This window comes from Podarcis liolepis (genome assembly GCF_965112155.1).
Source record: "Podarcis liolepis genome assembly, chromosome: 1".
NCBI classification, from domain to species: Eukaryota; Metazoa; Chordata; class Lepidosauria; order Squamata; family Lacertidae; genus Podarcis; species Podarcis liolepis.
In genome coordinates, this window is record NC_139554.1 from 65,189,326 (window position 1) to 65,205,833 (window position 16,508).

General features: G+C 37.9%; 1 protein-coding gene across 25 annotated transcripts in view; it reads right to left on the reverse strand.

Annotated features, from left to right (window-relative positions):
* CCDC73 (coiled-coil domain containing 73) overlaps positions 1 to 16,508 on the reverse strand; it is a 247,719-nt gene that overhangs the window by 175,028 nt on the left and 56,183 nt on the right. For 24 of the 25 annotated variants that reach the window (XM_083462964.1, XM_083462970.1, XM_083462975.1 and 21 more), the window contains 8 exons: positions 14,873 to 14,952; positions 12,369 to 12,497; positions 11,855 to 11,914; positions 9,876 to 9,974; positions 7,125 to 7,235; positions 6,057 to 6,261; positions 3,033 to 4,487; positions 951 to 1,084 (listed from right to left, as the gene is read on the reverse strand). In XM_083462964.1, coding sequence (XP_083319090.1) covers positions 951 to 1,084; positions 3,033 to 4,487; positions 6,057 to 6,261; positions 7,125 to 7,235; positions 9,876 to 9,974; positions 11,855 to 11,914; positions 12,369 to 12,497; positions 14,873 to 14,952 — 2,273 coding nt within the window. The remainder of the gene's footprint in view (positions 1 to 950; positions 1,085 to 3,032; positions 4,488 to 6,056; positions 6,262 to 7,124; positions 7,236 to 9,875; positions 9,975 to 11,854; positions 11,915 to 12,368; positions 12,498 to 14,872; positions 14,953 to 16,508) is intronic. The other variant, XM_083462961.1, reaches the window with a different exon arrangement.

Below are 16,508 nucleotides of genomic sequence, written 5' to 3' on the forward strand. Positions count from 1 at the left end.
TTCATGATGTAGTTGATGAATTGGTCACGTACAAAACTGATTAACTTGCAGGACCAACCTATATGTACATTTGCTTTTGTTTTCTTTCAGTGTAGTCTGGGGTTTAAAATAGTAAATACTTTGTAGTTTCTAAAAGTGAAGATCCACTTTGTTAATGTCAAGTACTAATTTGAACATGTTGTGTTTAGTATTGTTAGTACATAAGAGATTGAGCATGGGTAGGCAAACTAAGGCCCGGGGGCCCGGATCTGGCCCAACCACCTTCTAAATCCAGCCCGCAGACGGTCCGGGAATCAACATGTTTTTACATGAGTAGAATATGTACTTTTATTTAAAATGCATCTCTGGGTTATTTGTGGAGCATAGGAATTAAAAAAAACCCACCATAGTCCAACCCCCCCCCCCCAAGGTCTGAGGGACAGTGGACCGGTCCCCTGCTGAAAAAGTTTGCTGACCCCTGAGATTGAGGAACTAAATAAAATGTTAGGTATACTTTAATCTCTAAGAACAGATTTAGATTGGGTGACAGGAAACTACAAACTACAAAAATAAAATATTGAATGCATGTGTTCCAAACAAATACAGTTTTAAAGCAAATGTTATGAAGTACATTGTACTGCCTTCAGTCTTGTAGATTCTTGGTATCTGAAACAATGGCTGAAAAGTAAACAAAAGTAATATAATATGCTTGAATTTTTGCTTGGTAAGTTATTGTTAAGACATAGTCTTCAATTCAAGCAGACTGGCTAAGATCCAGTTGATTTATATGCTGTGACTTTTTCCTGCTGTTTTCCATCAACTTTAATTGTGAAAAATGTTGCCACATTTGCCCTCTTGATATTATTTTGGAGATCAAGAAGGTCTTAAAGCATCCAGATGCATACAGTTCTACACATATCTCTGGAGTTAGCTCACCAAGGTCTGCTCTGCAATATTTTTAATTGACTTACGTGTTCTGTGGGAAAAGAGGGATCATAAAAAGTCTTTACTATTGCATTCCATTCTTCACTGGGATTTCTCTTGGGGCCTGGATTGATACTTCCGGTATTCAAAGTGTCAGCAATTCCATTACTGTGGGTAGAAACTGATTGACAAAGAGGAAATGGTAACAACTGCCTCTTATTCTCTAGGTACTAATTATATAGTGCTAAACCCCATTTTATCTCTGATCCATAAAAAACCCACCATTACATTAAAGTACAGAAAATAGGTTTTGACACAACATTATATGTAATTAATTTATAATATTTTTTTATTATTTTTTTGGAAAAGGAATATCAAACCATTTTAGAAATCAAAAAGCTACTTTTGCAAAAGCATTGTTTACTGCCTTTTTGCTTAAAGAACCCATTAACATAAACCAAATGGGTAGGACTCAGACAACACCCACAGAACTCTTCTGCTCAACTCATGGATGGAGCTCTGGAAGCCTACAGGAGACCTCTCTAGCCTTATTTACATTCCTTCTTGCCTCCTCTATAACTCAAAATAACAAACACAGAAAAGAGATAAGGAAAGGAGAAGGCATGTCAAGGTGTCTGTATATGTGTGTAGCTTGTAAGGATTATCGTTACTAGGTTATGCTTGTTTATAGTTGTGTGTGATCTCAGATTTGGGGCAGGTAAAGAAACACAGTACAATTCACAAGAAGAGTGACCCATGAACAGATATTGTGGATCAATCTCCTCTCCAAGTGCTGACTGTTGATGGGCTGTTTCAGGCCCCCTGCGCTCGCTTATTAGCATTCTTTAACTTTAAACTGGACATGGACCGGGCATCCCTTCAAACAGAGGCCTGGCATCTGTAAAATTGGGACATACAGTGACCACCACTGCATCCATTTTACCGTATTTTTCGTCCTATACGGTGCACCGACCCATAGGGCGCACTTATTTGGGGGGGGGGATAAAGAAAAAAAATTATATCCCACCCTAGCCCCAAAGAGCGCTCCGGAGTGCGCCCCGTGCTTTGGGCTGCTGCCCGCAAGCCTTGGGAACCCGTCGGGCACTCCCGCCGGGCTCCCAAGGCTTGCGGATAGCTTCCTGAAGCCTGGAGAGCGAGAGGGGTCGGTGCGCACCGACGCCACTCGCTCTCCAGGCTTCAGCGAAAGCCTGCATTCGCCCCATAGGACGCACACATATTTCCCCTTCATTTTTGGAGGGGGAAAACTGTGTCCTATAGGGCGAAAAATACAAAAATTTACACATACAAATTGATATGCCATCCAAATGTCCAAACAAGGTTGGTAGCCAATCAAAATTGATGTTTACACCTTCAAATATAGCAAGGGTACATAGCTAGGTGTATAAGGGTGCAGATGGTAGAATTGCACCAAGCCCTATGCCTGTAAAGGGGCCCATACTCTCAGCCTTTTTACTCTTCTAAAGCAGCGTTTCCCAAACTTGGGACTCCAGCTACTGTTGGACTACAACTCCCATCATCCCAAGCTAGCAGGACCAGTGGTCAGGGATGACAGGAACTGTAGTCCAAAAACAGCTGGAGCCCTACCATTCAGCCCTAGGAGCCTTCATAAAGGAGCTGCTTCCAGAGGAAGAACTGTCGGGAGAACGACAGCCATCAGCAGGTGGGTAGTTTCATCTGTGCTGCCCCACTTCCAGCCAGAGTCCTTCAGAAGAGAGTTGCTGCCATGGACTTTATGTGTACGTGCATTTTAATGAGCTGAATAGAGTGAAAGATTCTGAGTTAAGAGGGTGCAGAGAGTATGTGTATGAACATAACAGTGCTCAGTTTATTTTCGGGCTATTTTGTCAAAGTTTATTTTGTTTTATAGATTATAAATGCTATATTAATCATATAATGCAACTTTTGCTTTAATTTTGATGTTTAGCTTATTTTTTAGTTGTTGAGTTAACAGTGTAACCTTCACTGATTATTTGTTACTTATTCTACACAATTTATGCTTTATTTGTGATGATGTTACTATTTTTTGTAAGCTGCTTTGGGATTCATTCAAATGAAAAGCGGCATAGAACTATAATAAACAAAACAAAACAAAACACTTAATTTCTTACCTAACGTATCTTCTCTTATGGCAGCATTCATATTCATAGTCTGCTCTACTTCCCATGAACTTTGTTTTTTAACTTCTTGCGAAAGTAGCTTTTCTTTCAAAGATGGAACCTTTTTGGAAGCTGAATTGCAAACTGTTTGAATTTCACCTTCACATACCCTTGGTAAATTTGAGTCTGCTGAAGTTTTTTCTGCCTTTTTATCCATAGTTGCGGAGTCAAAGGGTGGCCATCCACTTCTGTTTACTAAATCTTCTCTTGTCTTTATGGATAAGGAACATGATTCTTCTGTGCTTCCTTTCACAACCATTTCCCTTGTGTCCAGACCACTTGATGGCTCTTCCCTTTCTTTTATCTGTATTCCCTGTTTCTCAGAAACCACAAAGGATTGTTCACATGTAGTTTTGGGTGTATGCAATTCCTTTTGTTCATCTTCTGCAAATTTATTAACTTTCAAATCTTCAATCTGAGATTCACATACATTTTCAGGGTGAAGAGACAAAGACTCGTTTGTACTTTCAGGTGTCTTTTCTGTGACTTCTGTCAGTATGGAATCATCTTTATCAGATTGTCTGCTTGGTATGTCATTTATATATTTAGATGGGTTTTCAGCATTTAAATTAAAATTCATAATTAGAGGCAGATGATTCATGTTCCCATCAGTGGTAATCAGAGTATTTACACCTAAATTGTCATTTGAGGAAGCAGGTGAAGGTGGAATTTTCTCTCGTGTGCTGCAAGTACTACTTCGTTCACAGCATTTGTTGTTTTCACATGCATTATCACTATGTATTTCTTCAGGATTAGTACTACTCTCTTTACATAAAAGAATATTGGAAATTGTGGAACTGGAGCTCTGACTTGGTGTTTCTTTACAAATGTCATCATATCTATCAAAGCACACATTGTGCAGGTTTGTGTAATTATTCTCCACCTTTTGTGACAAGATGCAACTAGTTTCAGTCTTCGATAGGCCATTTGTAATTTCCTCACCAGTAACAATATCCTGAACTTTGGATTCTTCAGCGAGTGCCTTATTTGTGGAAGAAGCTCCCTCATGGGGTGCATTGTTAATATTCTCATTTATCTCAAAAATAAATTCATTCCTTACATTTCTCTCTAGATGCTCATTGAGTTTAGTACAATGATCAGTATCTGGAGTAGAACAATCCAAAGCTGCAGTGCTTTCTAAGAGCATCTTGGGTTCTTCCACCAATGAATAGCAACTGTTTGAAGAGTTTACTTCTATCCTTGTCTGTATTTTATCAAACTCCTTTCTGTTTTCTTTTCCTTCGGCTGCTGTTCCTCCACACCCAGCAACACCTGACCCACAAGTTAGTTCTGGAGTAATGAAATGAGCTGTGCAGATAACTTTGCTTGGAGAAGCCTCCTTTCGATTTTTATTGAAATGGCAAACTGCATTGTCTTCATTCATAATATTCTCAAGACGATCCAAATCTGTTGGGTGAAAAGATTTTAATGATGAAAATTGGAAGGATGAATGCTTTCAAATATAGTTCATATAAGGGATGTATTGCCACTTTAATCATAGTTAGTTCCTTCATGAATTTGTCTACTCTTCTTTTAAAGCCACCCAAGTTGGTGGCTATCACTACATATTGTGGGAACCAAGTCCTAACTATGCTAACTAACTAAGGTCAGCGTTTCGAATCCCTGCGACGGGGTGAGCTCCCATTGCTCGGTCCCTGCTCCTGCCAACCTAGCAGTTTGAAAGCACGTCAAAGTGCAAGTAGATAAATAGGTACCGCTCCGGCGGGAAGGTAAACGGCGTTTCCGTGCGCTGCTCTGGTTCACCAGAAGCGGCTTAGTCATGCTGGCCACATGACCCGGAAGCTGTACGCCGGCTCCCTCGGCCAATAAAGCGAGATGAGCGCCGCAACCCCAGAGTCGGCCACGACTGGACCTAATGGCCAGGGGTCCCTTTACCTTTAACCAGTTACGGATCTGCAAAGGGACCTAACCTCACCTCTAATTCTGTGACTGCTAAGCTTATTCAGGATTCTTTGGTGAGGGAACTTATCAAAAGCTTTTTGAAAATATAAGTAAATACCGCTTGTTTTCACTCTGAAAGAAATCTAAAAGATAGCTCAATTGCATGGTGCTGAAAACACCAAGGTTACAGGTTTGATCCCTGTATGGGACAGCTGCATATTCTTGCATTACAGTGGGTTGGACTAGATGATCCTCAGAGTCCCTCCCAACTCTACTATTCTATGATTCTATTAGTGAGTTATCCTTGCAAAAGCTATTCTTGTTCAGCTTCAGCAAGATTTGTTTTTCTATATTCTTGATAATTCTATCTTTAATAATCGTTCCACCACTTGTCCTGGAACAGATGTTAAAATAACCATTGCCTGGATCTCTTTTTAGAAGTTGGTGTCACATTGACTACTTACTAGTCATCAGATATATGGAAGGTGATTTTAGGGCAAGTTACATCTTTTATTAGAAGATAAACAATTACACATTTCAGTTCTTTAAGAACTCTCAGATGGATGCCAATCAGAAGTGGTCAGTTTTAAATTTATCACTAAGGCCCAGAATTTTGTCTAGAACACCAGCAGCCCTGTTTGTTTTACTGCAAGATGCATTCCTAGCCCTGCTTTTCACTCATTCCATACCCTTGAAATCCATAATCTCATTGCCCTTACTTGGCATCTCATAGTTTTATCAGCCTGGTTTTGTTCTGTCCTGCTGAAGTAAGTAAAGCCGTGCAGACATCCTATTCCCCACCCACAATTATTTGTTGGGTGGTGTGGGGGTGCTAATGCTCTCATGGCTATCAGGGTGAGGGTATTAGGCTGCAATTTTAATATGAGCATTTGGCAATGAATATGTATTTCAGTAATGTGAGATTCTGATAATACATTTTAGCTTATATATTTTAGTTACCATAGCTAAAAAATAAGTTTTTCTTTAGCACGCTTAGTTTAGATAAACATCTTCTGGACTGTTTTTTTATATAATTACACACACACACACACACACACACACACAGACACGTACCTTCAACACTAATTGATTCCTCTTCCCCTGTGTTTATATCAGTATTGCTTTGTTTTGCTTTTATTTCATCCAGATTCAAAGATCGAGTAGTTTTTAATCCAATGTCTCTTTGTTCAAGACTATTAGAAACTTCTTTTGATTTTTGTGTATATTTGTTTTCTGTTTGGCTTGTATGCATTTGATTTTTATAACCTGTCTCAGCAACCTGCAATTAAAAAAAGAGCACATGTTTCTATTACTATTGAGCTGAAATGGGAAAATGGGTACAGTGGTACCTCAGGTTAAGAACTTAATTCGTTCTGGAGGTCCGTTCTTAACCTGAAACTGTTCTTAACCTGAGGTACCACTTTAGCTAATGGGGCCTCCCGATGCTGCTGTGCCGCCACTGCGCAATTTCTGTTCTCATCCTGCATCAAAGTTCTTAACCCGAGAATCTGTATTAAAGGTAAGACTGGGGGGAGCAAGTACTCCAGCACAATGCTTCCACACACAAAGGAACACTGCTAAGAAAAAAATGAACTAAAATTCTTAAAATGGAATCCCTGAGTTTAAGAAAGAGAAGGTCCTTGACTGATGGCCTTCCTTTTACATTTTGCACATTTTCCTGGGCTGCATGGATATGTCTAGAATCAAGAGGCCAGGCCATATTGAAAAGGACAGCAAGGCTGAAATCTTCAGTAACAACCTCACCAATATTGGCATCCTCCACTCAAGGCAGTATTTTTTCCTTATAGTAGAAATGTATAGAAATTAGTTTTGATACTTGGATTTGTTCCTCTGGATTAGAAATTTAAAAGTATACAAGAAGTAACTATGGATAAATCTTTCAATTCACTGAGGTACTGTCATAGTTGAGGAAAACGTATCTCGTACTGAGATACCTAAAAGTTCTGAAACAATTATTCTAATGTCTCCAATGTATGAACTAGATGGATTTCTAAAATATGCCTGTTCTTGTTTTAGATTAATAATAGCTTCTTGAACTTTTGGAATTATTTTAAATGTTTTTCTTACTTCCTGGTAACCTTGTTAATTCAGTAGTATTTAAATGGGGGGGGGGAACCTTACTTCATTTTTCCAAGTTGCTTGTGTTTTCTCATATTCATTCTGAAGATTAAAGAACTTTTCTTCATTTTCTTTTGCCTTCTCCCTTTGCAGCTCATTATCTCTTTCAAGGGTCTGCAATAAAATTAATTATCCAAAAAATAATCAATACCACATTAATGAATTTTGATGTGTTTTATGTTGCTTGGACCTTTTCTTCTAACATGCTGAAAGTGCCATACAGATCAGTGATAATGTGCTATCACAACAATAATTTTCATAAATTAACAGAAAGGTGCTTATAGTTTAGCTAACAGGAAACAGGGGGAGGTTATGAAAAAGAAATGGCTATAAAAGGGTATAAAAATACTTGCCATTATTCAGTTTCACTGCATAAGTTTTAATGTGCTGAAAAAGTAATATAAAGTGCAGAGCTAAGAAATATGAAATGTAGCACATTCTAAACCTTTGTTTGCGAAGATAAACACTACAGCACATCCTAGAACATATTTTTATTACAATAATCAAACCTGAATTTTATTAACATTCCATATAATATAGAGTTCAGATTAACTTAAGGACTGTGAAACACCATTGCAAAAATTCCAATCTGTAGTTTTTCTTGTTTGATTTTCCTATTTCATTTTTAAGTTGGTTCAATTAAATTAAATCTGCGTTAAAATAATACTGGTATGCTATTCCTACTGCTACTTCACATTTACGTAGCACCAGCAGTGTGCAAGGCAGTACACTAAGAAGGATTTTAAACTGCCATACTTGTCTTAACATTTCTGGATTAACTCATTGTCAGCTTTGCTGTCACATTGATAAATTAAAGTAATCTTGCATAAATCAGTAGTAAAAATTCTCATACATCTCTCAGGTACTATACAATTTTGCCCTCTTCACATTTTTGAAAAATGAATAAAAGGGATACAACCCAGTGTATCCACAACCTAATATAAGATGATGTGACCAAATTTGCCAATGTAAACAGTGTTAGTGCATTTAGATAAATGGTGACTATGCACAGTTTCTGTGATTCTTTAAAACCATTTCTGGGGTTGGGAAGAGTCCATAAAAGCTCTCTTTCAAAATTAATTATTTGCTGCGTTGCCTTTTTCTACAGACAGTACTTCTGAACCTATACGACACTGAACATTTCTGAAACACTGTTGGCTATGCACACTACGGTGATTATGTGGAGAATGAAAGAAAAACTGTAAAATTTACCTAGAATGTGGGGGGTGGGGTGGCCCTCCAGATGGTGCTGGACTCAACAGCTCCAGCCAGCATGGCCAGTGGAGTCCATCTAGATTGATAGATACCTTCGCTAATTGTGGTCGGGATACTACACAGACAGTTTTGAATTTTGCTGTTGTTGCTTTCTTTTTAAATGAATCAAAACATATAGAATGCTTGAGGGAGAAAAGAGACCTGACGTATCCTTTCCATGCAATTATCCCTCTATATGGTTCCATTTACTGCTTGAGAGATTTAAAAAAAAAATCTTTCACAGATTTTATAAAAAAGTGAAATGTAAAATCATTTTAAAAATCAATGGAACCAGAGGTCAAGATTCGTTACACAGGATTCTAAAACTCTTTGGCCCCATTTGAACCAATTCCCATTCCTGGGCCCGCATGCGTAAACCCATTCCGCTCTTTTACGAATCAAAAAGGTCTACGTGTCAGCAATCATGGATCAATTGGACACACCTAGAATGGTCACCGCCAGTACTCCTTCCGTCCCTGCAAACACAATACGGCTCTTCCACCGACATGGCTGCAAAGCGTCCTTGCAAAGCTATATATTTTCAACGGAGCATAAATACACAGGCCCAGATCACATGGTCAATTACTAGATTTTATCTAAAACATATAAACTATGCTACCAAGCCTACATACATTGCATTTAACGTGAATGCTTCATTTAAGTATTATACTCACATGTGGATGTCCTCTGGCCTCAGAAAGGGAACTGATGCATTGAGTGGGATCCTTCCATGAGTGCAACTTTCCTTCCATGAATGGAAGCTCTTTCCATTCATGCAGCATTTACACTAGATGCAATCCTACTATGTCTTCTGTTGAAAAACGCCCTCATTCTAGCTGCCATTTAACTCACTGATTTGCCCCTGCATTTTAGTACTGTGAGAACTGCCTTTATCTTCTGCTTTCTCCCATTCATAAGTTTATAAACATGGTAGCCTTGTCTAAATAGGTGCTGTCTAAATAGCAACATACTCCTTTTCAGACCCCTGGCATACATGCTGACTCAACAAAAAGCCTGGTTATAGTATGTTGCACACTAGGAGATCTAGTATATGAATTATGTGAGGCCCCCATTTTGTCAGAAATAGCCAGGCAGATTCCATTGCATTCAGCAGAGTATAAGCACACCTGGTCAACAGCAAAACTGTGCTTTGGAGAAATATGCATGGAAGAATAGTGCATATCCAAAATTACTAAAATTGAAATTTACTATAATTACCATGTTGCCTCATCCAGCTCTATGGAAAGCCACAGGATAGAGCTCAGGGTTCAGCCTGATAGGTTGACAGTCTTAAGTGCTAAAGAACATATGACAATCTTTTCAACAAGTTTAAAATACTTTCTGAAGTATTTTAAATCTTGTAATTTGTTTTTAATGTTTTATTATAAAATGTAAACTGTCCTGGGATCTTAGGGTGGAGGGAGTGGGTAACAACAACAACAACTTTTATAAAATTATTTAGCAGATGGCCATCAAGTTTCTAATCAAGAAATATCTGACCTGACATGTTTCTTCTAGTTCATTCAATGGCATTCTGGCATTAGCTTCAGTTTGTCTGCAGAGCAGTTGCTGCATATGTTGTAGAGACGCAATCATTTCCTTTTTAATAAAAGAAATGCATTCTCTTTTAAATGACAGGATTATTCTGTAAAGCTGAGCACAACAGGGTATGCATATATATTTGTAAATTCTTTATTTAAATGTTGCTATTGTTATACTTGTGTAGGAAGATGGTTCAATCATAACCAGAGGCCTCCTTATTCTGAATGTCAAAGGTAAAAGACTGGGAGAATATAATGGCATATTGGCTTGAAGGTCAGAGGGGTATGAAGTAGTGGTTAATCTCATACAACTTGAAGTCTCAAACTGCTGCAGCTGAAATTCAGCGTTTTATTGCTCCCATGACTATGAAGATGCTAGACCATTCTGAGTTTCCAAGCAACATGCACAATATTGGGGGAAGGGGGGCGGAATTATATAAAGATAACTAATTACAGGTTCATAATTTAACAGTCATGTCAGTAAAGTTCTATTGGTAAACCTAAACAGCATTACCAATTCAGGATGTATTATTTCACATCAAATTAATATGTTTCTTGGTTCTTCAGGTTTCAATACTACAGATGCTCCAAGTCATGCAAATTTGTATGATGCATTGTGAAAACAAGTATTAGATCTCCAAACTCATTGTATATGATTTAAAGTAGTTATATAATTGAGATTCTCAATTCAAAATACACTGAAATCAAACATCTATAATGCCAGTAGTAAAACTCACACAAATGTTTTACAGATTGAATACCTTGTCCAAATAAATAAATAAATACTAATTACAGATAGGTAGCCGTGTTGGTCTGCCATAGTCAAAATAAAAAAATTCCTTCCAGTAGCACCTTAAAGACCAACTGAGTTAGTTCTTGGTATGAGCTTTCGTGTGCATGCACACTTCTTTAGCTTGTCTTTGAGTAGGCTTACTATTATAAAGTATTTGTGGAGTGTTTGTTTACCATTTCTATAGCAATAAAATGTTTTCTTAGTTTTCTTAAAATGCATTAGCAGATTAGGTAAAGCACAACATCCACAATTTAAGGCTACAATCTCATGCATATGTCTTTGGGAGCTGGGAGTTGAAATTTTGGTAGTAAAGCGCTCCCAACCCACTGCTAGAATCTAAAGTTTCAGTTGTGATGATGAGGTCAAGGAGCATCCTTTGACTATATGGCTGCAATCGTGCATACACTTACCTGAGAGTATGTCTCGCTGAACTTAATGGGGCTTACTTCTGAATAGAAATGTTTGGATTCAACTCAGAGCCAGCCGAAGACACTTTGGTACCTGAGGCAAGCCACAAAATGGCACCAGGGAAGAATGAGTGAATGAATACCTACATTAGGAACAAGGGGAGAATGGGAGGAGACCAGCTGTGCCTCCTATTCACCTAGAGGTCGCTGTAGAGGTGGCAAGGGGGAACTTCCAACATGGCAGATACAACCTCCAAGGAATGTGCTGCAGCTGTTTCACAGCAGCAGCAGGCAATGCATTCTTTGGAGACAGGATCTGCTGTCCCTGTGGATCCTGCCACCTGAAGTGGTCGCCTCACCTTGTCTCATGTGTGGGTCAGTTCTGATTCAACTGTCTATCTGAGTAACCAGGGAAGGCCTTATCAACAATGGTCGTACATTTCCCCCCAGGCCATAGGACTCTAAGCACTCTTATTTTAACTTTATATGGATTCATCCTTTGACAACATGGCTTAATGACTGCCATCAGTTACTTAACATCTTGCAGCTTCATACTGGCTGGGGCTATGGTACAAAAGGAACTGTTCAACCACATCATTAACACAGCAAATAAAAAAGGCCTAAAAGTATACATATCTCAGTAAACTACAAAGTTTACTATACAAAGCTGTAATTTTAATTGCACATGTTCTTAATAAATGTCATTGATATATAATATATTCTTAATATATAAATCACCTGCTTTTCTTCCTTAAGTTGTGCATTTTCTTCAGTGAGTCTTATATTAAATTCTCTCTCCTATAAATGAAATAAACCATGTCATTGGCCCCTTATGGTTTGTGCTGCAAGCACAGTACCCCATGAGAGAGTGAGAGTGCAGAAAAGAGGGGTCAGATAACATGAAACTCCTGTATACAGAGCAGTGAGTGTAGGAGGTAACTGGAGGATGCAAAGTGCAAATGGATTGTACCCTAACAATATTAATATAACAGATTTTACACGGAAAAATATAAAAGGATTTTAACATCCAGCATGACCATTGTACTATACACTACACTATATATAGTATAGGAACAATTAAATTAAACTACCTAGCAGTGCACTGCACTGCATATTTGCTATAGTTGTCTAGTACTATAGAATTTAAAACAGTGCTACCACACTGAAAACACCTATTAAAATATCAGTATAGATCTATTTTTATAAATTAAAAACATGAAATCTTAACTGGCAAAAAATAATTATCAAATACCATTGAATATTTTTGCTGTAGCTCTTTCAACTCCCATTCCTTTGCTGTAAGATTGAGATTTTCATCTCCCACTCTGTGCTGACAAGTGACATTGGACCTTATCAAGTCTGCTGTAACTTTCTTTAGCTCCTTAATAAGGAAACAACCATAAATAGTTCACCCAAGATTATTTCTGCAATGCCAAGCAAGACAAAACATCTTTCCGCCTCCAACTAATGCCCTTCTAAGCAAAATACAGAGAGAAGAATATTAATGGCATTAAATATAAATAAAATTGACAGTGACAGCTTATCTTTGAAATGATGTTTCACAGTTACAGGTCCCTTGTGTGGTTACCCATATGTTTTTTACATTTTAGATTTACACTGCTTTCACAAAAATAGGTGTTTTAATGCTTCACTGTTGCCCTTTTTATAACTAGAAATAAATGAACACTGCATTAGTTTGTGGCTGATACTGTGTGTTGCAATGATACCAGAAAGTCCACAAGAGCTGCAACTCTAAACAACTGACAGAAGGAGAAACGAAGATCACTAATTATTCTAAGTACTCTCACTGCTTCATCCCAGAAGAGTTAAGAATACATTAGTTTAATATATTTGACCTGTGTTTACCTTTAAAATGTTAATATTTTGCAACTATATTTATTTCACAATTCTGTCTGCTGCCCTTCTTAGTTTGTTTAAAGCAACTAGTACAGCAAATAAACAGTACAGGCTTTGATCTTATTAAATTACAATGTATAGTCTCTGGAGTCATAAATATTGCATCTTTCCCCCACCCCTCCCTCTTTTGTATGGGGTAGCCTGTTCAGTATCTCTCTCTCCTTGAGTGCTCTGACGTTTACTCAGACAAATAGCAAAGGTTATGAATGCTGTTTGTAGATAATATCAAGAATTCTTCATGATGCCACAGCACTGAACCAAGCATTCAGCATGGCAATAGTTTTATCTAGCAGCAACTAAATTTGGTCTGTTTAACTTTTCTTCATAAAAGTGGAATTTCCCCTTATCACAATCCAATAGTTTAACTGTTCTGGACAAAATCATATAACAGTGGAAAGTAGAAATGGTTATTATCTGAGCTGCTGAATTTTATGAATGCCAAGCTACCCAAATACCCAAGCTTCCAATTTAATAAAATTAATAAAATGCAGCTAATTCTTGAAAGGATTTTAAAAGGCACAATATGCCAATGAGAAGCTGTACACCTTATTAAAATGCAAAAAAAAAAAAAGAATGCTAAACTATTGTCATAAACACTGATCTCATTCTCACTCCTCCCCTCCCCAAAAACCTGTCGGTATGGGAAACAAACACTCAAATTATTGTGGAAATTCTGTTTCTTTTTTGTATTGGCATCTATTTGCCTGTTGATGATGGGGAAGGGTTCTAAAGAGCTTAGAGAGGTTGCTCAGCTGCTATGGTTCTGGCAGAGGGCAATCTGTTCACAGAGAGTTCCAACAGTGCCCCTCCGCCAGCAGAACAGAAGCAGTGGGACCCTTTGGAGCAGATTCGGGAAGCACAGGTGGATGCATGGGAGAGGAAACAAAGGAGACGTCTGTTTGCATAAAGTTGGGTGTTGCTCAAGCTGTTGTCTGGGCTAGTTTGTTGCATAACTCTAGTAGAGGAATATAATGTACCTAGCAGTTTGAAGTGGGATAAGGAGTGACATTGCAGAAATACTGCTGCATCCCCAGGAGAGATGGGAAGAGGGCAGATTCTTTACGAATTTTTCACCACACCAGCTCCAGGTATGAACTTGCATATGGGTTCTTTGGTTTCTGAAGACTTATGACTACAGCCTGAACTGCCCTCAATCTGAACAAGTATGTATGTATACATAAAAACTGGATGCTAATGGGATCCATGGAAAAGCCCATGCAATCATTCACTGTCATATCAATTCACCCTTAATAGATTATACTGTCTGTTTACAAATACTAGTTGGTGTAGCCCACCTACTCTCACAAGTATGTTGCCAAGGGCCTATAAAACAATTGCAGAGCCTTTCCATTACTTTCAAGGCACAATTCTACTTGCTGGCTTTGACTTCCAAATCTCTTGCTGGCTCAGGCCTAACAGACCTGTGAGACTAATCTCTCACATAAAATCCACTGCGACTTTTAAGACGAGCTGAGCATCCGTTCTTGATTATAATCACAAAGTTCAAACAGCAAGGATACAGAGGGAGATATTTTTGGTGACCACTCCTCCGTTTTAGAACACACCTCCCCTAGGGTCTGTTAAAACCTAAGTCTGCATGCCTTCTGAAAGTGTTGTAAAACTTTAATGTTTAGGCTGCTCTTAAGCAGGATTAAGCAGATATATGGTAACTTTATATTTCTATATTTCATACACATTTAACTGGATAAGTTGTGGCCTTTTCATATTTCCTTCATTTTTAGCTTTTTGCCAACCACTTTGAGAAGAGGGGGGATAGATATATAATTAAATACAATACAATACAATACAATACAATACAATACAATACAATACACCTACCTCTTTTAGGTTATCTATCTCAGACTTTTGTCTTGCGTTCACTGCTCTCAATTTCTTATTGAGTTGAATTGCTTCCACAACTTATGAATGGGTTTGGATAAGATAAAAAAAGTAAAGAACTAATATTAAAATACTTTTATGTCTGAATTTTCTACAGAATAAATGTAACCTACAGAATCTGTATGTGTTTGTTTTCTTGTGGGGAAATTATGTCCAGAGGCAGATGTTGACAATCCCTCTGGAAAATAGGAGTAATCAGCTGTATGTGTGATTACTCAGTTTCATATATTATTTCCATGTGTCTTTTATATTCCACTTTTGTCCTATAGAGTTCATATATTTCACTTCTTAAATTGGAGATAGGTGGAGGGTTTTTTTTAGAAATCAGGTTTTGACACCCACTTGCCATATATTTGTAAAATATTTATGCAGCGTAAAATTAGTGCATACTGAAATAAAACCTAAAACCATAATAATATAATAATAATATTTTATTTATACCCCGCCCTTCCCAGTTCAGAAAACCAGGCTCAGGGCAGCTAACAACAAATTTAAAACACTTAATTCATGCAACAAAAAACAGCATGAAATACAGTATAAAATGTGAATGACAATAAACTCAAAATTCAAAAATCAATTTAGGGGGGAAATCCATCCAATAAACATTAGATGATCACCAGGGCTATCTGGCTAAATTAGTCCTATTTGGGCCAGCAAGGAGACCAGGGGAGAATTAGCTGTGGGATCCCAGAGCGGGTAATCCCTTTTTATGAAGAAGGGGAGGGGGAAGGAAGGAAGGGGAATAAAATAATAAATCTAGCAAGTTTTTACATGTGATTAAGCAAAAAGAGATTAATATCAGTAGTTTGGAAAGTGGAAGACATTTCTTGTTCAATACATGACCTTCCATAGGGCATTTCAAGAGACAGTAGTTTCATGCTCAGAATATACATGGTGATTACCAATGTTGCTGCAGTATCATATGAATTTCCTCTTACTGCAGAGGAAATTAGTACAAGAAGTTAGTACAAGAAATACATTATTTTCTTGTTGAACAGAACCAGCTAATATATATTGAATATTTTAATATATAATCATAATATATTTAACATTTTTAAGCATTTACTTTGCACATATACTGAAATTATCTTAAAATATTGAAAATATAGTAAAATCTCATACATCTTTGTTTTGAAAAGATAATCGATTTTTAAGAATAGAATTTTAAGAATATGTAATACATAGGGTGGTATTCAGCTATATTTTACTCAGAGCAGACCCTCTGAAATTAAATTAATGTTTAATTGGTCTATTCTGAGTAAAAATGATTTTGAGTGGTTTACAGATGATGACAATGTTTTGTAACTGTGTACTTGTGATGGGACGCGGGTGGCGCTGTGGGTAAAAGCCTCAGCACCTAGGGCTTGCCGATCGAAAGGTCGGCGGTTCGAATCCCCGCGGCGGGGTGCGCTCCCGTTGCTCGGTCCCAGCGCCTGCCAACCTAGCAGTTCGAAAGCACCCCTGGGTGCAAGTAGATAAATAGGGACCGCTTTCTAGCGGGAAGGTAAACGGCGTTTCTGTGTGCGGCTCTGGCTCGCCAGAGCAGCGATGTCACGCTGGCCACGTGACCCGGAAG